The 23,349-nt window shown below is 36.3% G+C and overlaps 3 protein-coding genes across 7 annotated transcripts; all 3 read right to left on the bottom strand.

Moving 5' to 3' along the window:
- Positions 1 to 229: 229 nt before the first annotated feature.
- On the bottom strand, positions 230 to 6,619 carry cct8 (chaperonin containing TCP1, subunit 8 (theta)). Of its 3 annotated transcripts, none has more exons than XM_055043672.1 (16): positions 6,464 to 6,619; positions 5,215 to 5,305; positions 5,039 to 5,118; positions 4,789 to 4,938; positions 3,945 to 4,125; positions 3,777 to 3,838; positions 3,553 to 3,690; positions 2,819 to 2,997; positions 2,344 to 2,410; positions 2,180 to 2,267; positions 1,971 to 2,086; positions 1,817 to 1,888; positions 1,574 to 1,738; positions 1,367 to 1,486; positions 1,015 to 1,155; positions 230 to 498 (listed from the first exon to the last, which is right to left on the bottom strand). In XM_055043672.1, the coding sequence occupies exons 1-15, from the start codon at positions 6,521 to 6,523 to the stop codon at positions 1,048 to 1,050; spliced, it is 1,677 nt and encodes a 558-aa protein (XP_054899647.1). In that variant the 5' UTR covers positions 6,524 to 6,619; the 3' UTR covers positions 230 to 498; positions 1,015 to 1,047. The 3 variants fall into 3 exon arrangements, with proteins under 3 accessions (XP_054899647.1, XP_054899648.1, XP_054899650.1); XM_055043673.1 differs by having other exon boundaries at positions 1,019 to 1,155; XM_055043675.1 differs by lacking the exon at positions 1,015 to 1,155.
- Positions 6,620 to 7,875: 1,256 nt separating this feature from the next.
- On the bottom strand, positions 7,876 to 11,631 carry LOC129368402 (uncharacterized). 2 transcript variants are annotated; one of them, XM_055043340.1, is made up of 6 exons: positions 11,510 to 11,631; positions 10,392 to 10,719; positions 10,017 to 10,315; positions 9,807 to 9,902; positions 9,269 to 9,307; positions 8,311 to 8,424 (listed from the first exon to the last, which is right to left on the bottom strand). In XM_055043340.1, the coding sequence occupies exons 1-5, from the start codon at positions 11,620 to 11,622 to the stop codon at positions 9,277 to 9,279; spliced, it is 867 nt and encodes a 288-aa protein (XP_054899315.1). In that variant the 5' UTR covers positions 11,623 to 11,631; the 3' UTR covers positions 8,311 to 8,424; positions 9,269 to 9,276. The 2 variants fall into 2 exon arrangements, with proteins under 2 accessions (XP_054899314.1, XP_054899315.1); XM_055043339.1 differs by lacking the exon at positions 9,269 to 9,307 and having other exon boundaries at positions 7,876 to 8,424.
- A 2,216-nt stretch (positions 11,632 to 13,847) lies between these two features.
- Positions 13,848 to 18,696, bottom strand: tmigd1 (transmembrane and immunoglobulin domain containing 1). 2 transcript variants are annotated; one of them, XM_055043292.1, is made up of 6 exons: positions 18,552 to 18,696; positions 17,779 to 17,865; positions 17,385 to 17,663; positions 15,738 to 16,025; positions 15,540 to 15,643; positions 13,848 to 15,455 (listed from the first exon to the last, which is right to left on the bottom strand). In XM_055043292.1, the coding sequence occupies exons 2-6, from the start codon at positions 17,840 to 17,842 to the stop codon at positions 15,444 to 15,446; spliced, it is 747 nt and encodes a 248-aa protein (XP_054899267.1). In that variant the 5' UTR covers positions 17,843 to 17,865; positions 18,552 to 18,696; the 3' UTR covers positions 13,848 to 15,443. The 2 variants fall into 2 exon arrangements, with proteins under 2 accessions (XP_054899267.1, XP_054899268.1); XM_055043293.1 differs by lacking the exon at positions 18,552 to 18,696 and adding an exon at positions 18,231 to 18,320.
- Between the last annotated feature and the right edge of the window lie 4,653 nt (positions 18,697 to 23,349).

Raw genomic sequence — 23,349 nt, 5'->3', positions numbered from 1 at the left:
TTCCCCATTATCTTCTCTATAAAACCACTACCTTGTGTTAAAGCAGTCCAACAAAATAAAATGTCTTTAAACGGTTCATTTAACAAATCTGAAGATATTTATTAGAGAACATTAGTGAAAAAGCTAATGTGGTTGTGGAATGAAAAAAATCAAAAAGGTTAAAGAGTTGTTTTCTAAAAACATACTCTGCATAATATGAAAACCGTGAAATGAGGAAAATCCAAACAAGTAGTGGACAGTGCCTTTTATTTGGGACCTCAGAACATAAAAAGCAAACAGAGCCATCTATACTTTCTTCTTTCACATATGATGTTGAGCAATGCAACCAGAGGTTGTCTAGAAAATAAACCAAACAGTTGAACTTTAAATAAACAAGTAGAAAAGGTTTGTGAATGCAGCAGGGACTTAAAATGGGAAGCTTTAGGTTCAGTCATCATCATCAAAGTCCTTGTTGCCTTGTGGAGGTTTGGGTCCACCTGCTGGTTTGGCCATGATGATCTAAAAAAGAAAACCATAAATTCAGTATCTTTTCTAAATGTAAACAAGAGCATTGAGTTCAACACAGCTGCTGGAATCCCTGAAGGGTAAGTTGAGGACAGTGAATTTCCTTGTAGGATTATGTCACAAGACAAGTGTTAATGTGGGCACATGTTTCTAAAAGGTCAGGTTTAGCAAGTTCTCATTCCAGTCCAAATGCTAATATTTATACATCTAAAATCTCGAAGTCAACTGAGCATCGCAAATGTTTTTCAAAATTCTCCACTCTCTTGATTTACATGACATACAAGATTATAATCCTGTGCTGTTTTCAGTTGTACATGCAGCATGCCATCACACCATTCTCTCTATGTTGTGCAATTTCACACAGCTGCAAACCTAGTGTTGTTAGATGGACACTTGGAAAAAGTAAAATCTCTTAAAAGCGTTTAGGGTTGAAATTCAACATTAGTTGTGAGAGTCCAAACACTATGTCAGTGTTTTGTGAACGAGCAACTTTTCTGTTTGGAGACCTACTGACAGAACGCTTTATGTACACAAGTGCGCCCTCTAATGGTGGGTTTCAAAATGATCAGGCTCCTCATCCCAACCGTCTTTGTCCCAGTGGCCTCTCTGTTTGGGAGTCTTGGGTCCCCCTGCAGCTTTAGCCATGATGATCTGGATTATATACATACATACTAAATTAACTACCTGGACTTTCTACATTAGACTGCTGCGAAAAGACAAGTAATTACCATGTCGACAGGAAGAAGAGGCTTATGAAAGGAAAAACCTAATCAATCTGTTTTTTAATTAAGCGACTTTAGAAAGCAACTCCTTTCAATATCAGGTGGGATAGCTTTTATATTTTTCATGTGTTTATACAGACCTGATCCACTCTCAGCACTGTTATGGCAGCGTTGGTGGCTAGTCTGATGCCCCAGTGTTTCACTAGGTAGGGGTCCAGAATGCCAGCCTCAAGCATGTCCTTCACAGCCGGACCTTCTCCCTACAGGGCAGCCACACAATCAGTTACTTCAAATAGTAGGGTTTTATTAAAATGACTATTAATTATAGTTAATGTCCATCTCCTCACCTCGATGTCAAAACCGACGTTTTTGTTTCCCTCGTGATGAGCAGAATACAGCTTAGAGATGAGTTCGTTCCCCCTCACTCCGGAGTTCTCGGCCAACGCCCGCGGCAACGCCTCGAAAGCTTCAGCAAACTTTTTGATGGCATACTGCTCCAGCCCAGGGCAAGACTACAGAGACAGACAGGTTATTTATTTAAGGCTGGGATGATGTGGACATCAAAAGATAAAACAGCAACTCTCTGTTACCTCTCCAAATGAGGTGATCTGCTTGGCCAGCTCGATCTCTGTGGCTCCTGCTCCGGGTACCAGTCGTTTGTCCTGCAGAGGGAGAGAAAGACGGAAACTGTAGCACCTGTCTCATGGCTGCTGAGCTGACGGTCTTATTCTACAAGTTACTTACCCTCACCAGAACCTTGAAGGTATTAACACCATCATCCACAGCCCTCTCAATGTCGTCCATCAGGTTGTCAGTGGAGCCTCTGATGACCACCGTCGAGATGGCGCCATCTTCCTTCTCTGTTAAAGAACGCAGCAAACAGTAAGTCATGCATAACAGTCCTAAAGGATAAATCTGGTCTGAATTTGTGGATTTAACAAAAAGAGACTTGCCGTGTTTGAAGACCACCACCTGAGTGTCTCCCACCTCTGCGAGGTAGACGTTGTCGCAGTGGCCCATCTCATCTGGAGTCGGAGCCGTCTAAGAGTGGTTGACGTTAAGGTTAGTTTGGTGACAGTTCCCATATCTGAAGACGGTAAAATGTGAGTAAACTAACCATTTTGGGCAGAGCTACAGCTCCCACGGTCTTGCATAACCTTCTGAGATCCCACTTGGAGTTCAGCCTGCAGGAAAGATTTAGAACTAAAACTTGAGAATAAAACTATGGTAAAAAGGAAAGTATGTTTTTTTTCAATTCAAGGTTAATTCAAGGACATGTCCATAGTTTGTGTGATGGCACTATGCATTATGGCCAAATTTATCTACTTTGTTTCAGTCTGTCTGCAGTACATTGCACCATTGTTCAGCAATTTTCCAAACCAAAGTTCTGCTAATTTATTGGTTTTACCTCTAATTTTTTATTTTAGTATCCCACGCTTTAACACTTTACAGAGAAAGTTAGTAACAGTCTTAAATATTTTCCATTTATAACCCACTTTCTCTGTGTAAAATTCAGGACTTCTAATTGTTTTAAAATTGCTCCTTATTTCCTTTCACTTTAAATCTTATCACCTGAGCCTCTGGGTTCCTACCTGACCACCATGAGCTTGTACTTGTTGGCGTAATGCAGAGCCATGTCAGCCACTTTGCCTCCAGTTACCACCACATTGGCTCCAGCCTCCTTGATGGCCTTCACCTGCGCCTCCATCATGTCCTCCTCCCCTTTACTGAAGTTCATCAGCTCCTGGGCATTATTTATCAGCACTGTGCCCTGTGGAGCAAGCAGCGCTGCTGTTAGGAACCAACCAAGAAACCTCAACAGAATTAAAATGCTGCTGTCTACTTTAACAGAAATTCAAAAAATGGGACTCATACTAGATGGAAATGATTTGCTATAAAATATTCTAACAACTAAAAGCTCTATGAGCAAACATAAAGACACATGGACAGTTAATTTAGTCATTTATGTAATGTAAGAGCGTGCATTTTCCATGAGCATTAATTATTCTAGCAGCAGTGATTATATTAGTAATCAATGACTATTCAGATAAAATTTGACACCCCATGTAGATTTTTCAGTTAACCACAAAAGCTTTTTTATACAATATTAGAAATACATAAAAAAATGCATAATTTTTTCATAATTTTGACCTAATTACTGTTCTGAGTATGTATTTCTTTTAGAAAATGGGTTTGTTTGTGCTTCGGCAATAAAACTGAATGGGCCATGATGAATTTAACGAGTCAAAGAAACAACAATCACAATACAGCAGAATTAAAGAATTATCACAACAAAAAATATATTTATTTTTTTAAAGTCTGTCACCTTGGTCTCTGTCACCATGCAGTCGAAGGGACAGGAGAACACGGCGATCTTGGCGTCTTTAACAGATGTGACGTCTCCCTCTGCCTCCTTCTTAAAAACCATCCCATGCAGCACGGTGGATGCCGTCACTCCACAACCCTAGAAACAAAATGGATTCAACAGTTCTAAGAAAACAACCTGAAACTTAAAAAAAACAACAATATTAAACAGAAACAGTCGCTCACCAAAATCTTGCAAACTCTGACATTGTCAACATTGAAACTGCCGGACTCTGGGTAAATGGATACTGAAAAACAAACCAAACAAAGAACAGAGTCAGACACTATTTTCACAAACTAGTCAACACGTTTTCACAAATGAGCTGATTGAGGTCGTTTAAGTTGCCAACTCACCACAGGCCTGTGCGATGAGGTTGGCAAGGAAGTCTTCGTTACCGTACTGTTTACTCATGACTGCTGTACGGATGAGAGCCGTGGCCTCTGTAATGTCACGGAGGTTTTTGGCAGAGGAGCATATGCAGTCTGGAAGAATCTCCAGGGTCTTTTTACATGCTTTCTCATAACCATCGATAACCTGAGTTTAGAAGAAAACATATTGTGATGGAGTGGGGAAAAGCTGCATGTGCTTTCTGCTGTTAATGGCTACATTCACTGGCATTACAGGCAACAATGTAAAAAGTATATGTGATCAAACGCTTTAATGTAGTCTCCAAAAGCGGAATATAATTTGGCATTAATGCATCTATAAGCAGGAGTAAATATAGTTCCATTAATTACTAGTTTCCAACTTTACTGTTTTCATTACAAATGTGCGCCGAACTTTGTTGATATTCTGCTTATGTCCAAAGAACACACTTTCCCAATAGCGGTGTTTCCACGAAATAAATGCAATTTATGTTTTTTAATGATGCAGCATTAAAAAATATGCTGCATCATTATCCTCCTTCCTGTGGTCGTCTTTGCCTTTTCTTTCAGTAGTAACATCAGGCTATTGATTATTGACTCACACTTTTGCGAAGTGTTTCCATTGCAAATGCATAATATAGGGAAATTTCTACACAGCTGAAAAACCACCTCATCCTAGTTCAAAAACGTTTCATAAAAAAACATGAGTTGTTTTTTTTTATTGGCATGTTATCATTAAGCAAATTTATTTACATAATTTCAATTTGGGGAAATTAATGGTCAATATAAACACAGCTATCGACAATAATGTTCAACAGCTGCATGTGATCACCTCTGACACAGACAGGCCCATCCTCAGGAGCTCTTCAGCCAGCTCCAGCAGAGCTCCGGCAAACACCAGCACAAAGTTGGTGCCGTCGCCTACTTCCTGCTCCTGCATGTGGGACGCCATCACTATCATTTTGGCGGCTGGGTGTTGCACCTTGAAAAAAATAAAAGTAAAAAGAGAGAAATAATTAACACATTAATTTTTCTGTTAATTTTGAGTAGATAGAACATAATGAGTAGAAGAGAGTCTTCACCTCAAGTTCTCTGAGGATCGTTGCTGCGTCGTTGGTGACAAACAGCTTCTCCAGGTGGTTGATGACCATTTTATTCATACCTGAAAAATTTGACAGTTTATTATTTCCCTATCTGATTGTGGTAATAGATTTTTAATCTCTGTTTGTATATACTTTTGTCAGAGGAAAATGCTTACCATTGGGTCCATATGCAGTGCGTGTGGTCTGAGAAAGCTCCTTACAAGCTCTGATGTTACGAAAGACTGCCTCTTCAAGTCCTGAAAAGTGCTGTTTTGACAAAAGAAATGTTTTGTTAAGTTGCAGTGTGTCTTTTATAAACAAATGAAAATTTTCAGTTATATATCAATAAAAATATTTGTGGTTACTTTTAATAGGAATTTACACTATGATTTCAACAAATATTACAATTCAAACATATTTGAAACATCTGACTGGTGGAGTTTTATTACGTGCTTTAAAAAAAATATGAATGTAAACTTTCGAAGCCGATTCCAATTTGATAAAGAGCTAATTTACTTATTGTTTTGGCACCTTGTTACCAAAACAATTGTCAAACCTGAAAAATACAGAATTTTAGATCTGAGGAACTTTTGTTTATTTAACAAGTGTGTGTGACATAACTTTGTTTGAATCTAAACCAGGTTCAATTTAAAACCTCAATTTAAGATGGCCAAACAACAACAAAAAAAGCTTTTAGTGATTCTGCAACTTAAAAGTCAAAATAATCAATAAGTTGCACAAAAAGTTATGTTATACTGTGTATAATTTAAGATAAATGCCAGCATCAACAAATAAATAAAAATAACATAGAAAGCCACTTTTGCTGAAAAAATTTTAATTACAGGAACAATGAACAAATGAAAAATTCTAATGTCATTACGTTTAAAAATAGCAGAAAACCTATTATGGTACTTACTTTTGGTAAGTACCTAAATAAATATGAATTGATATATGTAAGCCTGGAGAGATGCGCGGCAATTTACTTTGTGAAAAGTGGAACAACTTGTAAAGAAGGAAACAACTTTATTTTTTTAAATATTAATTTCATGGCTTATTTTGTGAAACGACCCATAACAGGATGTAATACATTCACAGCATCACTCTCAGTGGTGACAGCTAGCTGAAGGCTAACTGGGTGTGCCTGCAGCTTCATAATCATTTATCATTGCAGCATCAAATAACCAACAGACGTAGATACTGATATGTACGCTGATAAAGAAATGTCAAAGGCGTTTAAGAAACTGAATTTTGTGTTTTATTACAGCCGCGGGACCATCAGCTTCAAGCGGCCTGCCTCTTTCTAGAAAGCTCCCACATGACTGTGAATGAACATGCTAACTCATGGCTAGCAGTAGCTAGCATGCTAACTTCCATGTTGCCCTCTTCAAAGTACTCCAAGAAGTCTACATGCCGATTTATTCTGACCTTTGCGCCATCCTTTAACATCTGGGCAAAGCCAGGGGGCTTGGGGACGTGGAGAGCCATTCTTCGACGTTATGCAGCCCCGGTATCCTGGAGAAGCTATCTGCGGCGTGTGTTCAGCTTTGGGTACAAAGCCGGAGAGACAGAGGCGGTGCAATCTGAACCTAACGGGAACCAACAAGGGACAAACCGAATGGTTCTTCTTTCAGATGATGTGACCAGGATTCACCACATGGGGGAAGTATAGTCTTTATGAAAAACACTCAGCTTTAACCACTGATGGTGCCTTTTCTCATAAAATGCATTTTACCGTGTGGCAAAATAGTGCTCTAATATTTTCTATAATTCAATTCAATTTCAAAAATATTTGCATGTGTCCCAAAGGAAAATTAAATGTCATTGAACCTCATATCCAGTATCTTCAAATAGGTGTGGATACTGTGGAGAGGAAGGCTCTCTGGTGGCAGTCAGTGTTGTAACAAATCTGAAGAGGCCTCTGACTGAAGACTGTTCTCATAAGACAGTCTCATGACATGCTAATAGCTCAGTATCTGACAGAACTGTTTTGAAAGAAACTCAGAAACAGGGCTTTAGACAGTTAATCTTTCAGAAAAACAGATTTATATTAAAAACATACATGCAACTGAAAATTTTCTTCCAGACTTAATCTGACTGGAAAGACATTTTACATCTAATCTGACTAATTTGGAACTATTCTACCAAGAATGGAGAGAAATTTCAGTTTTAGGATGTACAGAGTTGATACATTATTGAAAAACTTACTGCTGTGATTACGACAAACGCATATGCATTAGCGGTGGGACAAAATAAATGGCTGCCAAACTGAAAGCCTTTCATTCTGTCAAAGAAAAACAAGCCCCTTTTTTTCCTGATTCAAAATGTTTTAATCTAATAATTTGGAAAACAATAATAATAATAAAAAAACCCTCAAGATTTAGCTCTAATATCAGTAACATGCAAATAATTTACAAAAACAGTTTTAGGTTACCCAACATGTAATTTCAAACAAATGCCCTTACATTTATGAAAAAGGAGACATATTGTTGACTTGCAGTTTTTATTGTCCAATTATTTTTCAGTTAGGCAGATTCTCCCTTCTTCCCCATTAATTCAGAAAAAGGAAGCACAGTGAAGAAAAAAATAGTGTTTTGCTTCATTTGAGGCTGTCACTACGCTAATAACTCACTGGATTTTTCTTCATAACATCATCACTGCCGTCATCTGGTAATGAGCCTTTAACTCTCTCCCCCCCATCACATTATCTGATGATTTATGTGTACTGTATTGGAGCATGAATCATTCACAGATCATTGCAAGCAACAACCTCTGCAAGAAAGTGCCCATGAAAATATTACCCAGGCTATATATAAAAAAAGGGTCCAGTTACACATACATAAAAAAGAAAAAATATAAAATTTTGGTTTATTAAAAGGAATATAAAAACATTAGAATTTCTACATACACATATAGTAAAGACAAAGCACCTGTACTCTCTCAAAACACTTAGCGTTAGTTTTACAGCTACAATCTGAGTATAGTGCAGCATTTCTTTATACTAGTTAGGATATGTAACTGAAATATATTGTTTAAACAATCCCTTTGGTAGTTATGAGGATGTTCACCCTACAGAGCTAACCTGAGACATGTAAACACAAGACTCACAAATAATGCTAAACATACATGGAAGACAAAAATCAAGCAGCTATAGGAAAGTTTCTCAGTACATTTGACAGTGACACCACAATAACACCTTTAAACATGGAAACTGAAGGCTCTGTGTGTTTCAGTTTGGTTTCCGGATAGTGTTCACAGCTGTGTTGGCCCATCCTCCCAGTGTGTTTGAGAGATTTGATGCGCGGCGCGTGAGGTTGGACCGACTGAGTTTCCCACTCGGGTCCAACTTTCTCATCATCGCCCCTCCAGGACGGTTGCTTGAACCAGGCCTGTCAAACACAAAAACAGGACTTTCAAGACTCTGTTTAATCAATACAGGCAACATTGTAAATATGAATATCGGAATTTAATTGATTTACATGAGCTCTACAGTTCTACCAAAAAGAACAGTCAAATATCAAGCCTGAAATATACCAGAAGTTTATTTCAAGCTGTAAAAAAAAAAAAAAAAAAAAAAAAGAAAATCTTGTCAAGACAAAAATTGTGAAATTACATTTAGAAAAATATTAGGGGGCAAGTATGAACACAAGAAAACATAAAAAATGTTGACCCCATTTGGAGAAAATCTACTACAAATGCATTATACTGACTGAAGATAATTTTTACACCCTGAAACATATATGAAAAAGGGTGAATTCAGAATGAATATGACATTCATGGCTATATTTTAAACTGGACAGTCAGAAATAAGTTTCAAAACCAATATTATGCCATTAAAAAAATAGTTTAAAACTAACATCGTTACGGTTAAAAAATAAAAGAAAATCATAAATTATTTGTACATGCAACAACATCTGTGACACTTGACATGCCAGATTTTTAATATCAGAGTTTCCATCAGGAGTTTTAATATATCATCAAGTCTGTCCCAGTGCTTGAAAACTGTCAGTATAACTGCAACGTGACAAAAAAACAAAAAACAAAACACAAACATTCCTTGCTTGACCAGTGAGTTATTCATTAAATGTCAAACTGTTAGAATGTTAGATTTTCAAGGCTTAGTTTGTGCAGCCACACAGATAGGCATGAGGAGGGGCACCATCATGCATTTTCATGCTGAAATTAGTAACAGTTTTCAGGTTTGGTTAAACAACTTTCCAGGAGTTGAGTTACCTTGGGTCCTACTCCACAATCAGGGGATGTGTGAGCTCCCTGTAGAGAAATATACTTCTAAATATGCATTTTCTTTTTTACAGTGAGGATCACCCATAGAGGCATGTATCCTGAACAGATATCACACAAGCTCACTGTTCATGTGTCTCCGCCTTTAACAGTGTTGGACGCTGCGTTTGGATTTTGAATGTCAACACAGGAAGTGATGGAAAAAAAAGAGGCACCCACATTTTTGTCATTTCATCTGGCTCCAATTTCCCACGCCCAGCACCCCCACTTATCCGAATACCAGAAACAGAGGCACTGTTTCAAACTGAGGCGGGAAGAATGTTGAGGGGGCGGGTGAAGGGGAGGAAACCTGGAGACTTACAATCTGAACTGGATTCCAGACCCGCCTCAACAACCCTTTGACACTTCTCAGACAGATACAAGAGGAAACTTTCTTTATCAAATGTTCTTTACTATATCATAAAAAAATTACTTGCTAAAAGAAACAAAACTAAATAAAAACACCCATTTAGGAGAAACATAACTTTACCTGTCCTCTCTTCGAATTATGTCCTCAAAAGCCTTGGACAGATGTTTGAGCCTTCTGATTCCACTGGAAACAGACTCCAAATCTTTGTCAAATTTTCTGAGAAAAAAAAAAAAAAAAAACAAGTGACAAAAGTACAAAAAAGGGTTTAAAATCAGGACTAAGTAATAAAGCATTCAAAAAGAATCCCCAAAGGTCAACTATGTAACTCACATTCTCTGGTTCTCTGTGTTTGGGGAAGAAAAGGGACTTCGCAGTGCAGCCATTCGGACCAGCTGCCTCCTGCCTCTCCCCGTTTTCACCCCACGTACAGAGGCTTCAGGGGTCTTTCGTTCTCTGGACCCCGGCGTGCGGCCGGGTTTGGCAGCAGATCGAGGGGTGCGTCTGGGTGTTGCAGCTCGACGAGGAGTACGCTGCGGAGTGCAAGATGATGCACCTGCAATTTCTGGGTCTCGACCCGGGGTGGCCACCAAGCACTCCTCACGAGAAAACTCTCTGGCCCTTTGAAACCTCTGAGGCAATTAAACAAAGCCACTTAACTTCATGCATAATGTACACAGAGGGCAAGCTGTGATGCAAGCCACTCACCTGACACATTTCGCTGATGGAGTTCCTGGCACTGCGGGAGAGCTTGCGGGCTGTGCTGGGTTTGGGCTGCTGCTTCTGGACTTCTGTGGTCGATGTTTCTGGGAAGGAATTTGCCTGAACTGACCGGAGCGGCAGCCGCTTCCGCAAGGACATCCGCAGGGAGCCAAGGGAGGATGAGGAAGGCATCTTACGGAAACGATCAGGAACTTCTGGGGAGCTCTCTGCTCCATCAGATTCATCCAGGACTGTGTGCGCCCGCCAGACTCCAACCACAGCTCTTCCAAACCCATCCATATTTTGTGTGTGGTTATTGACTGGTAGGTCAATCCTAAAAAACACATCCTACTAATTTTCTTTTCATGACAATCAGGAAACTAAGAATTCCAACTATCTTCAGTCCTTGAATTTATCAACAAACAGCTTAAACCAAATATCTCCAATTGATAGGAAAGGCTCGATCAGGGTGATAGCCAATCTTGATTTGGGTGGTTAAACAGTTCAGATAAGTTTTTCACACCAAGAATATTTTCCAGAAACCCAAATTAGTGGGAGATGGAAAACATGCGAAGGAAATTGCTGCATTACTTTGAATGCAGCACAAATAAGTAAACAAAAAGGAAAACAGAAGGTAGAACACTTTTTAGACCATTTTATCTACAAATGTTTTATTTTTCAAAGGAATTTTCAAAGAAAAACTGTCAAGAAGTGTGAAAAATGTCCAGTAACCACCTTCACAATTAAGCAGCGATGATCATGTTAGTGAGCCTCACTTTCTTTTGTCGTTTCAGACCGTGTGTCTGAAACAATGCGTGTTGCTGTGCAGCCTGCCCTGCCCTGTTTAACTCCAGTAACTGCTTTCCAAACAAAGACTCAACGTTCTGCTTTACGTTAAAAGTTACAAACTCTTCACATCCCTTAGCAACCGCGCGTCAGGGTTAAAAGCAACACAGTGGATTTAACATTGAGGGATTTGTTTGTGATCTTCATTTTATAAAGCGACCCCGTTTTCTGTGAAAACGCAGTCAATCATAATAATAACAACTCATGCTACGACTAGAGGCAACTTTTAAAAGTGAGAAAAGAAGGAAAAGTGTATTTTCACGGCGTAAATAACTCACCCCAAACAGATACTTGTGATAATCGTCGGTCCTCTGCTGCAGCTGCTCCCTTTCTCCCCCTTTTTTTCCTTACAATTTGAATTTGGCGGTGGACCACAGCGTGTTAACCACATCACCACGCTCTTCACGCTGCGCGATGACGTAGCACGTTGCGTTGGTCACATTTTTTTTAAAGAGTGGGAAAGAATGTTTATCTGCCAATTTGTTTGGTAAGATTTTAATACTTTTATTCTGACTCACCCTTTCTGTTTTATTGTGTTTTACTATCTTTTTTAAAAATTATTTTATGGTTTTATTGTTTTATGCTTTGCTTTTCCTGCAGTTATCTTTTTATGGATGTTTAAATCAACATAGCTTTCATATTTCTTTTTAATTTGGAAGAGTTTTAAAATAACGAGAGTGCAAGATATTATTGGAAACTGGTTGAGCCATATGGTTTTATCTTTAATTCTCCTAGTGTTAGTAATTTAGAATAAGTTTGAAAACTAATATGCAATGGGTGGAAAACAGGAGTAATATTTCTGCAAACATTCTTGCGAAAATTCTTGTATACTAAGATGGATATTTTAAAAATTCAAATACTGAGTAGAGATACAAAATCACAAAATATGTACTGCCACAAAATATTTTTCTTAATTATAATGTTGACAATGTCCAATAATTAATGTATACCTTTTTCACTTTTCATATTGGTGAAAAAAATTATTGTTCTTTACAAGACATAAATAGTGCAAATGTTTTTGAAGAGGATAAAAATATTAATATAGAACTGACGAATAACATTCTGTTGTGAAGGAGAATTTTCCTTCTGGTTTTTGCTTTTTTTTGTTTCAGATGTTCAAACTGATGATTAAAAACAACAACTAGAATAACATCAATACAAGAGAACCCAAGAAAATGCACCAAGCAGTTTTCAAATTCTCATTTTACTGTTTAAAGATATAGCATTAAAAAATAATCTGGCCTCCAATGAAATTGTAAACAACACCCTCTTGTTAACCCTCTCAGGCTCAAATTACTTGCAAAGACTAGCTAAGTAGCACTTAGTTGTTGCAAACCTGCAACATCTGCCTGGAGAGGATTAAATCATGAATCAATCGATGAAAATTACTTTATGAAAAACATCTCTTTCTTGAAAAGTTAAAAATTTGTCAACAATTTTGGGGTGTGGTCATGCATCAGCTTTTTTGTTTTTATTTCTGTTTGTGTTTTATATGACATTATGTTCAAAATATTAATAAAAATTGTAATTACATGAATATAAAAGATTCTACCAGCAACACCCAGGTCTGGTTATTACCTGACCATCTGAATCAAGACTTATCTAAATGCTGCTGACTTGCCTAAGTTAAGTTCAGTGTTCACAATTTAAAAATAAGAAATAGGCTGTACACAAATCCAAGATTAAAAAAAAAATCACTATTGAAATAACTGAAAGCCTGTTTCATATTTACCAAAAACATCTTGATTATATCCAGGATATTAGAGAACAGTATTCGAGGCAAAACCTTCCAAAAAGCGTGCATTTCCATCTTGTAAAAATAACATTTCAGAAAATGAACATCATAACATAGTTGGACTAAGGTTGATTTGCCATGTTGGAATTAAAGAGACATACATATGTTGCTTTAAATGTAAATTACACTTAAACCAGTGAGATTCAATAAAACCAGAGAATAGCTTTTATTTAGAAGTCATTTCTTTTTTCTTAAATAAAAAAATAGCAATAACAAATAAATAAAGGTTTTATGTTGAAATATTTTTTTAAAACCCAAGTGTTGATATAACTGATATCATCACCAAATGACATTTTCAACTATTTAACTTGATCAGAAACTACAGAATGCAGTCAGATGTCAGTGTTCCTTAAAGGACCTTGATGTCTATGATTACTTTGATACCTCTAATCTACCTTGTACTATTACAATGTAATGTTTTTTCAAAAATGCCCTGTTGGCAGTAGCCCTTCTTGTTGGTCATGTGATGCTTGTATTATATTTTTAGATTTTTTTGCGCTTGTTTGTTCACACTAAAACGTGAATCATATTTCCACAAACAGGTCTGAAGGTAAAGTGATTGGCAGATGCCACTTTAAACCTGTGTGAGAAATGCTTTCAAGGGTCGAAGCGATTTGGCAGCCATGTGGCAGAGGGTAAAAATCTGTTTCTCAAGGTCTTCATACGCATCATGAAGAGTTTCTCTTCTGCTGTTTTTAAACATGGCTGTGACTCTTTGAGGCTTTCCTGTGAGAGATTTATTCTTCAACTCTGTGTCTTACTAAATTCTAAAATAATATGATATTCACCTGTCACAAAAAAGTTTCATATCACACAGCAAATACGTATTAGTTTTGTTTATTTAATCAACATGTGGTTTACATCAGAGCAGCTGGTGTTGCCTTCTTTCATGTAAGCCTCCAGAGTGTTTGTTCCTGGACAGGAACTCAAAGATCCAGACCTTGAACCACCCAACCTCATAATCCCTGTCCTTTTGCCACATTAAGAGTAAATGTATAACATGATTTTAACAAGCCTGGGCTTTATTGTTGAGTCAGGAGCTAAAGTTCAGTGGACATGTGGACCTCAAAGAAATTAGATACAAAAATAATGCTTTACAAGACACCAAAATATATTATGCTGGTTGAATAAAATCCGGATGTTATTACACGAGGTGAGGCTTTAAAATAGTTATCTGAACATTTAGAGAGCTACTGATTTTTGACTTTTAGCTGATAGCATTGCTTCTTGAGAATCACTGATTTCTGTCTATAGTTTGTACAAAAAAGAAATACGAGTACTTCTACTTATACGTTATTCGACTATACATAAATATGATGACTACTGACTACAACAAGCAATATTAAATACACATTTGCATTGATAAACAAGTTAAATATTTAAGAATTCAAAAAAGTGCTTAGTGTTTAAAGAGAAAACTTTTACCGTTAAATGCTTTTCCTGCATTTACAAAATAAAAAGGGTTAATTTTTTTGAAAACAGTATTGAATTACAAAGATTTGTAATTTTTTGGAAGTAGCTTTCTTGTTATGTATTATGCTCAATCAACCCTAAAAAACAGGTCAAGATATGAAATTTGTATTGAATCATTGCTAACATCAGAAGTTGTCAATATTACCACTAAGCTAGAATGAAAAAACCCAGTTTAATTCCAAACCAAAATTTAAAAAAACTTGATTTTGAATTTTGTTTTTTTAACTAAGCATCAAACATAAAATCATTCATCTTAACTTACGGTAATTTAAATCCTTTCTTTCTCTGCTAACTCTATATTTACATTGTATTTCTTTTGATATTGTTCAACTTAAATTGTATTTGTGAATAATTTAGTTTTTTCTTTCTGGAACAGATAAATAGGTTTATTTATTCTGTGATAGCAGGTTATTCTGCATATAATGCCTCGTTACATAATTCTGAAATCCCTCATTACAGTGTGTTTCCTATGTTTCTTACAGTATACACAAGTTTGTACATTTGTCAGATTTTGACATACATTTGAATATTTAGCACAGGAAAAATGCTTATTGAACTGTGAGTGTGGGAAAGCCAACTCTTCTGTCTTCCCCACAAACAAGAGAACAATGTGATGATTGTAGCCTGAACTAAAAAGAAAATAATGGAAACACGATGGAATAACAAATCTTGTTTGAATCTACTAAAATTAAACTAAAATAATTAATACCATTTAAAACATACTGGCTTATATGTTCAGTTCTTCTTGGAAACACAATTATTTCATTTATTTGTTTACTTATTAGGTGGGGAGAGCGTCTAGCTTCGGGTAAAGTCCAAAATGTAAGAAATTAAATGAAAAAAAGCCATATCACTGGGTGATCAAAATCTCTTGCACCACGCAGAAGGCTTCATCGATGGTCTCACTTCATGACAATGCAGAGGACCAGGTTCTTTTGGATCACTTATTTGAAGCACTGTTGAAGGAGAATGAAACTCTTTAAGAAGTTTATACTGAAAGAATCGAATGATTAAAGTTTGAGCTTGTTTGAGTGAGTTACCCGTGCAATCATCCTCCATCGTGAAACTATGGCAAGAAGAGCTGTGAGACCCACCACCACCAGCCCCGCAATCATTGGCATCAGTGGGAACTTTATGGTCTTATCTGTGGACAAAGACAAATTAAATCAGATTAGCACTGGTATTATTTATGTAGCTTGTTTCTGTAAACATTTAAAGCACTCAGTGGGGGAACTTACCTGTGACAGTGACTTGGAAAGTCTTGCTCAGAGATTCACAGATGGGGGAGGTTACTGTGCACTGGTACTCGCCTTCATGCATGCTTCTGTCTGCTTTCTTGACATATAGCTTGGTGTTAATACCGTCGTTGCTTATAATGAAGCCACCTGTCGATAGATCCACCATGGTTCCGTTTAGTTTCCACGACACTGACGTTACCAAAGGGTTGGCCTTCATGTCACATTGCAGGTTCAGGGATTCCTCCTCTTCCAGAGTAACTTCCTCTGAACCAGAGACATCTGGGCAATCTGAGCAAAATTTAAGAAAAATTATTGAGACTAAAACAAATGAGCAGGTTTAACATGCTTCTGAACATTTGGTGCAGGGAATTAGCTCAGACTCAATAGGGTTGTGACGTTCATCCGATTCCAGCAATCAGCTGCATCTTTAGGACATCTTTTTCTGATTTTACTTTGAATTGGAATCACAGGGTCGCATGATGGCAACATCAAATAATGACAATAACAACAAAAGCTCCTTTATGCTTTTCTTGCTGTTTTGGGCATGGCTTCTGCGCAGTGCCATTTTGTTCTTTGCTTCTTCATAAACAATCATAAAATGCTTAAATCTAACATGTTGTATAGACCAATAGATAATAGAAGAACCCCCCAAAAATCCTAAAATACCTCTAAGAGTACAGCACAATCCTGCTACTGTTAAAGTAAAACTACACACCTTTACAGTCAATACAAAGTGTGTAAGAAGGAAAATTAATGAAGTAATTTCAACCAAAGCAAGTTAAACAAGCTATTAGGAGGTTGGGTGTCCCAATTCTTTCTTCAGCAAGAAATACCATTTATGTTTATATATTGTATTTAATAAGGGGAATCAGGTTTTCCAGGAACAAAAATTAAAAGAACACTGAATTGTGAATTTTGTTTTTACAGGAATTAAATTTTTAATGTGGGTTCCTATTTTTACAATTAAACAATGAAAGAGTGACAGATTTTGAGATGTCCATAAAAATGACATCTATAATATAAGTAACATTAGTTTAACAGTAGATGCATCAGCCATAAATTGTTTCTTTTAGATTTGTTTTAGGAGTCAGAAGATTGATTCTTTTTTTAGAAATAGTTAACTGTCCTGAGATTGAAAATGGCCAATTTTGTCTTGAACGTCTCATGTCAAATACTGAAAATCTTTTTTTCCCACAGTTTTATTAAATGCATCAAAACTAAGAACCACAATCATTTTCAGTCTACAAAATAATATTGGGGTAATTTCTTTCGATTTCTCATAGTTTAAAGTCTCATTCAATCTGCAACAAACTTTTATCTTTTATGTGTTTTAGTTTAGCTCTTAGACAACTACACTTGATGAAAATCTACACAGATAGTAAAGTGACTTCCTGGTGTTCCATAGATAAAAATAGCAATTAATAATTTTATGAGGAAAAACTGTGTTAAAAATATTTTCAACTGAAACCGTGTTTAACACAAAGACCTTCAAAAGTCAAAAGCAAAGTTGAATCCTTATTATATCATACTAGAATGAACCAAGATGTTAAAATAATCTCAACATTTTAATCTCTAACACTTATTTTCTAAGTACACCTCATGATTACTACTAATATTGTACTATAAAAATCCTTTAATTTGACTCACATGTGACGTTGAGGGTGACTGAGGCCGAATGGGAGGAATTGCTCTTCAGTTGACAGGTGAACGTGGCACCTTCATCCTTTTGGATAACAGGACTGATGCACACGCTGCTACCACTCTGCTTGTTTTCATCATTCAGTTTCACCATAGCACCATTCCTCAGCCATACCAACTCCTCATCTTTGGGAGCGCCAGTAAGGATACAAACCAGAGACACGTTCGATTGAGTCGTAGTCTGGATCACACCATCAGTGCTTGGTTTGGGAGTGGAGTCAATGTGGACTTGGAAAGAAGAGAGAAGTGAGGGGTTTCATGCATCAAATACAGAAAGAATGATAAGTTGAAAACCAAGAAGGAGGGAACAAATGTTTTATGTATGTAAAGATGTGAAGCTTACCTGAAGTTTGGCTTGCACAGAAGGGCAGCAAAAATAAAAGCGTGATACCGACCATTAACTTCATTTTGATGGTCTTCTCAGATAAACCTAAATAAATAAATGATATTTGTATAAACACCCAAACTATGTGTTTAAAGTTTAAAATCTTTCTGTATTTGTTGGTGATTTCTTTTTTAATGACTTTTATCAGTCTAAAAACCCTTATGACAGCTTGGATCAGCTTTGGTTCCATCTCAATTTAAATTGTAACATAATCCACAAAAGAAATTAATGCTTTTATTTCCAGGTGCAATGGAAAATAACTGTTAGCATGCCAACCTATGATACAACAAGAATTTTGCCATCATGAAGAAAGGTAAATTACTTTAAACAATGCAGGCACTACCAATAGTGTATAAAAGACTTAATGTAACTATTTAACATAGTTTTTTTCTATGTGAGCATCAATTCACCTGTTCTTTTAAAGCATAAGGGCAAATAGATATCAACTACCAATGCATATTTTATTTAACCGATTGGGAAACATGTTTTCTTTTCAAAGTGTATCATTTGAATATCCTACTTCTTTTTAAACTGAAAAACAAAATCAATGTAACATGTTTGATCTTTGGCATAACTGTGGCTTGTCATGGAAAAACAAGATAAGGTTTTCTCACCACAATGAGAATTTATTGATAAATTAAGTGGAAAAAGCAAATAAAGTTTTAAATCTTCCAATCTAAGTGGTATTTTGTAAGAAAAATTAAAAAATTAAATAAAAGAGATTTACTCACCTTTAACTTTCTGTTTGTTATCTTATTTGTCAGAGGCTTCCCTGCTGTGATCAGCGTTGTGAATGTGAGCATATGAAAGCCGGTCTGAATCCTCAGCCGCTCTTAAACGGCCCAACAGGGCACTTTTACAACTTCTCGCCCCAAAATAACATTTTTTTCTCTTCGGGTTTTATTTACCTGTTCCTGGCAACACCCTGTCGGTCCTTCCACCCCTGATTTTATTCCATTCCTCGTTTTATTGTCATGCTGTTATAATGTGCAAACACAAGGAATCTTTTTATTGGCAATGGCCATTAAAGTTGCACTAAAACCTGGTGGGTGTGGATGGAGGGGTCACATTTTACAAGACTGTTTTTATTCCTGTTTTTAGGGCTTTGATGTTTCCTTATGACTCCATGTAGAGATTAGCTTTGAAAGGATACAAATAAAAACATGAAGACAACAAAATGTTTTTCTTTTTTCATAACCTTTGATGGAAATAACACAAAACCACAGAAACTGTGACGGAGGGACAAATGGAGTAATATCTGGGGAATTATTACTTGTTGACTGATTTTGTGTTTTTTTGTAGTTAAACTCTGATAATTTGGTGTAAGCAAAGATCTGAGGTTTTCCTTTAGTTTTCCAGCATAAATAAATCAGTGCAGTGGATCTGGCATGGTGTTATGCAACACCTGAGACTCCTGAGACGTGTGGAGCCTGCTGCCTGCTTCATATCTCTACCAACTTTGCACATAGAAACTGAATTTTCTGTCCATTCTTTTTCTGACATTAGAAGAAAAATGAATCAGTTTGGATGGAGAGTGAGTCTAAACATCAGTTTTTCACTGATTCTCAATTAGTTTCAAGTCTTTTACCAGGTCTCTTTGATATATGAATAGTTCCCACTATTCAGCTGGTGGTGAACTGCAATCTTAACTTCTTCTGAATACCACTGCAGAGCGGTGCATGCGACAGCATCTGGACAATTTAATTATGTGGTACATCCTCTAATACCTCCGAGTGTCAAAAGAAGTCAAGTGGAGGCTCTTGAGAGCCACAATTTTCTACACTTTTACATTTCAGGATTCTTCACCAGAGGAAAAAGTCATATATAGCAAAACAGCAGTAAAAGAGCGGCATTTCATAAAAGAGCACCATTTTTAGATGGATGGACCTCATCCAAATCTAAAAGAACCATTTTGAAACAAGATGTAAGAAAATTGATCAGATTTCGGTCCATGTTGACATGATAGCAGCGTCACACCTGTTTGTTGGATGCACACATTCTAAATGTGCTCTGTTGTATTGATATCTGGTGACTATGAACAAACTCATAATTTTCAAGAAATCCTGATTGTGATCATTTGATCTTTTTGACATGGTGGACTTTCTGAAGAATGTTCCCTTAGAAAAATGGATACATTGTGGTCATAAAGGGGTGGAAATGTTTAGCAGCAACATCCAGGGCAGTTGTGATGCTTAAACCGTTTGCAAAGAAAGTATCCCCCAAACGACTGATAAAGGCATGATAAATCAATGCGCTCCCGTTGGTAGAGCCAAATCCTCACCCTACAAGCTGAATGCACCTCAAATCCAGACAATGACACATTGCTCCCACAACCCTCAATCTGTTAGTGTGCAATTTTGGGGGCCTGCTATTTCATCACCTTTCTGATTTGATACACGTTAAAAATAAATTGATCAGGTTTACCAGTTAGTATATGTTTGCGAATATATATATATATATATATATATATATATATATATATATATATATATATATATATATATATATATATTTTTTTTTTTACAAGAAAGTGTAAAGATAAAGAAAATGACTAACCTATTTTTAAAAACAAAAGAAGTTAACAGTCACACCAGGAACAGAGATCATTACTGAACACATTTTATAAAAATCATTCAAGATTTTATGCAATTTATGCAAATAATTATGCACAAAATTCAATTTAACAGTTGAAAGTCTGTGCTGTTGTACTTTGCTAATGTATAATTTGTTCAAAAACCATCATAATAAAACATTATACAATTATTTTTTCAGTCTTGAATGTTTTCAGCTGATTCCATTTCAAGATTATCTGAAATGTTCAATACTTGAGGAAATATTTAGCTTTCAACTTCTTAGACAATTTTTTTCTAGTTTCAACTCCAACTTTGTCTTCATTTTAACAGAAGTCCATGAAGCAGAGCATTCTCTTTGTTCTCCTTTATCTACTTACGAAGGACCAACACAACCATCATCAGTCAATCAGAACTTAAATTATTGTGAACTGTAAAGTTACACAGCTGAGTCAACATACCTGCTTTTCCCATTGTTTGATTGGATTGTTGAAAACTAAAACTTCTTTAGAAGAGCAGCAGCTAACAACACATTCACAGCAACATTACTCTGTGCTAACTGGGTAATGATTATTTGCGGGGAAGTCTGTGCAAGAAGTGAGAAACTGTTGATTTGTGGTTCAACTCAAATGAATCAATCATAGAGATTTGTGAATTCAAGAATCACATTCACAAGATAAAGCTTGAAATTGGTTTGAATCCTACAAGCTACTTTCTTGTTTCCTTATGAACTACTGAAAACTCCTTAAGGGGCTTTTTCTTAATCACTTAACTGACTCGTTGTTGGTCAACTTCACTGACAGCAAGATGTTTTTCTACGTCAATTATTTTTACAATCTGAAAATAATGACATGTTCTAAATTGAAAAACCAAACAAGAGTATTTTCTTACAACCGAATCCCTTAAGTCGCATGTTGAATTTATTGTCCTTCAGCTGAATGGAGTTTTAAATAATACAAACTGTTGTCATTATCTGTTCTACATAACGGACAGAACTGAAATGCGTTTTTATGAGTGCTGGTGGTAAATGTTTGAGCTTTTTCTAGCTTACCCACTAGGGTGAAGCATTGGCCAACTCTGAAAGAGATTATTCCTGTACATCTATTTCCAGAAATATATTTAACTAAAAAAGGAAAAATATAGATTAGGATATATGCATAGATACAAAGTCACCTTTTGTGTTTTTTTTTTCTCTGTCTAATCAAAAAGAAGAAGTTATTAAACTTCTACCAGCTTAAATTATTTTTAATAAAAGTCCAAAGCCCTTCATTGTGATGTTCATGAGCATGTGTGCCCAATTTATTAGTTTCCTATGTTTTAAATGTCTTTGTGTTCCCTTATGCCATCACAAGCTCAACTTTTCTCATTTCAGGAAATCTCTCTACCTAATTTCATCACAGGTCAAAGATCAACTGCAATTTCAACACATCCACTGGCCTGAGAAAAATGTTCTCTTTATGTTAGATTGCACAACTGGTGTGCTTGCAACCTGTGCACATACTGTACAAACAAATCTTTAACTCATTGTAGAATTTTTAATTTGAGTTCTGAAACCAAAGAAAACTGTCTGTGAATGTATTCTTTGCAGCAAAGGAGAGTTTACACAGAGTATGCAGCTCCAGAAAACACAAATTACACAGTTTTTTTTATAATTGTACTGGAAGAAACATCTCATGTTGAAACATCTAAATGCATGTGTTCTACAATTATTGTCATAACTGTAGATGTATCAACTATGTTTTTAGATCAGAGTATTTTTCACTTTGGTTGCAATACTTCGACTTCTTATGTAACAAGCAAATATTGCTGTTGCAAAATACTATACTTTGTTTTGCCTCAGTTTGTCAGATTGAAATTGACAATCAAATAAAGCAATTTTAAAATATACATGTATATATTTTTTTAACTAGAAGAATAGCATTTTTTTCTGAGAGTTTTGTAAATTAAGTGGCAAGTTCACATTTCAACTTTTAAAAGCTAGGAAAGAATGCAGTTTCTGAACTGCTGTAAAATGGCAACTTTTTGTGATTGTACTACAGGAGTACTGTAATTTTATTATGATAAAAATGTGATGAAATCACAGTAACCATGTTCTATAATTACTGTGCTATTTTAAAGAAATGATACTAACACTAATAAAATTACAGTAATATATTAATAAAAATTACATTAAGCCTGCAATAAAATTACATTAAACCTACAATAAATCTATATGCTCCATGACTGAATCAAGTTGTTCATCAGCATCACATAAAGTAACATTTAAATGTTTATGTTAAGTTTCAGAGCTGAGTCAGCAAACATGGATAAGAGCAAGTTTGAGTGTTCATGTGACTCGGTTTCTTTGTGTCAAAATTACAGGAGGAGGGAGAACGCAGGCATAGTGGGCAAAGTACACTTGGCATGAGATAAGATCAGTGTCTAATGCATGTGTAAAAAATAAAATTGAAATAAGACTAAAATGTAAAAACACAAATATGATTTAGCTTGCAGTTGGTCAATGTAGCTTCTTGCATATGAGCAACAAACAAGCATTCCTCATCAGATTACTGCAGAGGGCTCAGAGACCACTCATACAAACCCACACAGGCGCTTTGAAAGCAGGCGCTTTCTCACTGTGTATATCCAACTCAAACATTTATCCACTTCTCATTGCCCCCCAACAATAACCCGCCTCCGACAAACCCCTCCGTCAGTGGCGTAAACCTGAAGGGCAGACACAGAGTTCACATGACTTTACAGTCTTGTTGTTGTCATTTTTGTTTGTCTGTAAAATGAACAAGAAATATGTAATCAGTCATCATTAACTAACCTGTCACCTGTTTTTTATTAATTTCTCTGCTCTTTTGTTCCTCCTTCAAACAGTGTGATGCAATCAATAACTTAAAAACAGTGCATGTGCTGAACACATAGGCCAACTCTCTTGCCCCCCTCTCCCTCCCTGCCATTGCCCTCTTTC

The sequence above is a fragment of the Poeciliopsis prolifica genome, unplaced genomic scaffold, assembly GCF_027474105.1.
Source record: "Poeciliopsis prolifica strain line A6 unplaced genomic scaffold, Auburn_PproV2 SCAFFOLD019, whole genome shotgun sequence".
Classification (NCBI taxonomy): Eukaryota; Metazoa; Chordata; class Actinopteri; order Cyprinodontiformes; family Poeciliidae; genus Poeciliopsis; species Poeciliopsis prolifica.
Note: the sequence above shows the minus strand (reverse complement) of the source record. Positions and strands in the feature narration are given on the sequence as shown.

Coding starts and splice junctions, on each gene's coding strand:
- cct8 (XM_055043672.1), bottom strand. CDS start 6,523: ATGGCTCTCCACGTCCCCAAGCCCCCTGGCTTTGCCCAGATGTTAAAG. Junction 4,939..5,038: donor CGATCCTCAGAGAACTTGAG/GTGAAGACTCTC, acceptor ATTTTTTTCAAG/GTGCAACACCCAGCCGCCAA. Junction 4,126..4,788: donor TGGGCCTGTCTGTGTCAGAG/GTGATCACATGC, acceptor TTCTAAACTCAG/GTTATCGATGGTTATGAGAA.
- tmigd1 (XM_055043292.1), bottom strand. CDS start 17,842: ATGAAGTTAATGGTCGGTATCACGCTTTTATTTTTGCTGCCCTTCTGT. Junction 17,664..17,778: donor CTGTGCAAGCCAAACTTCAG/GTAAGCTTCACA, acceptor CTTCTTTCCAAG/TCCACATTGACTCCACTCCC. Junction 15,644..15,737: donor TTTCCAAGTCACTGTCACAG/GTAAGTTCCCCC, acceptor CTTTGTCCACAG/ATAAGACCATAAAGTTCCCA.
- LOC129368402 (XM_055043339.1), bottom strand. CDS start 11,622: ATGTGGTTAACACGCTGTGGTCCACCGCCAAATTCAAATTGTAAGGAA. Junction 10,316..10,391: donor CCATCAGCGAAATGTGTCAG/GTGAGTGGCTTG, acceptor TAATTGCCTCAG/AGGTTTCAAAGGGCCAGAGA. Junction 8,425..9,806: donor ATAATTCGAAGAGAGGACAG/GTAAAGTTATGT, acceptor TGTGTTTGACAG/GCCTGGTTCAAGCAACCGTC.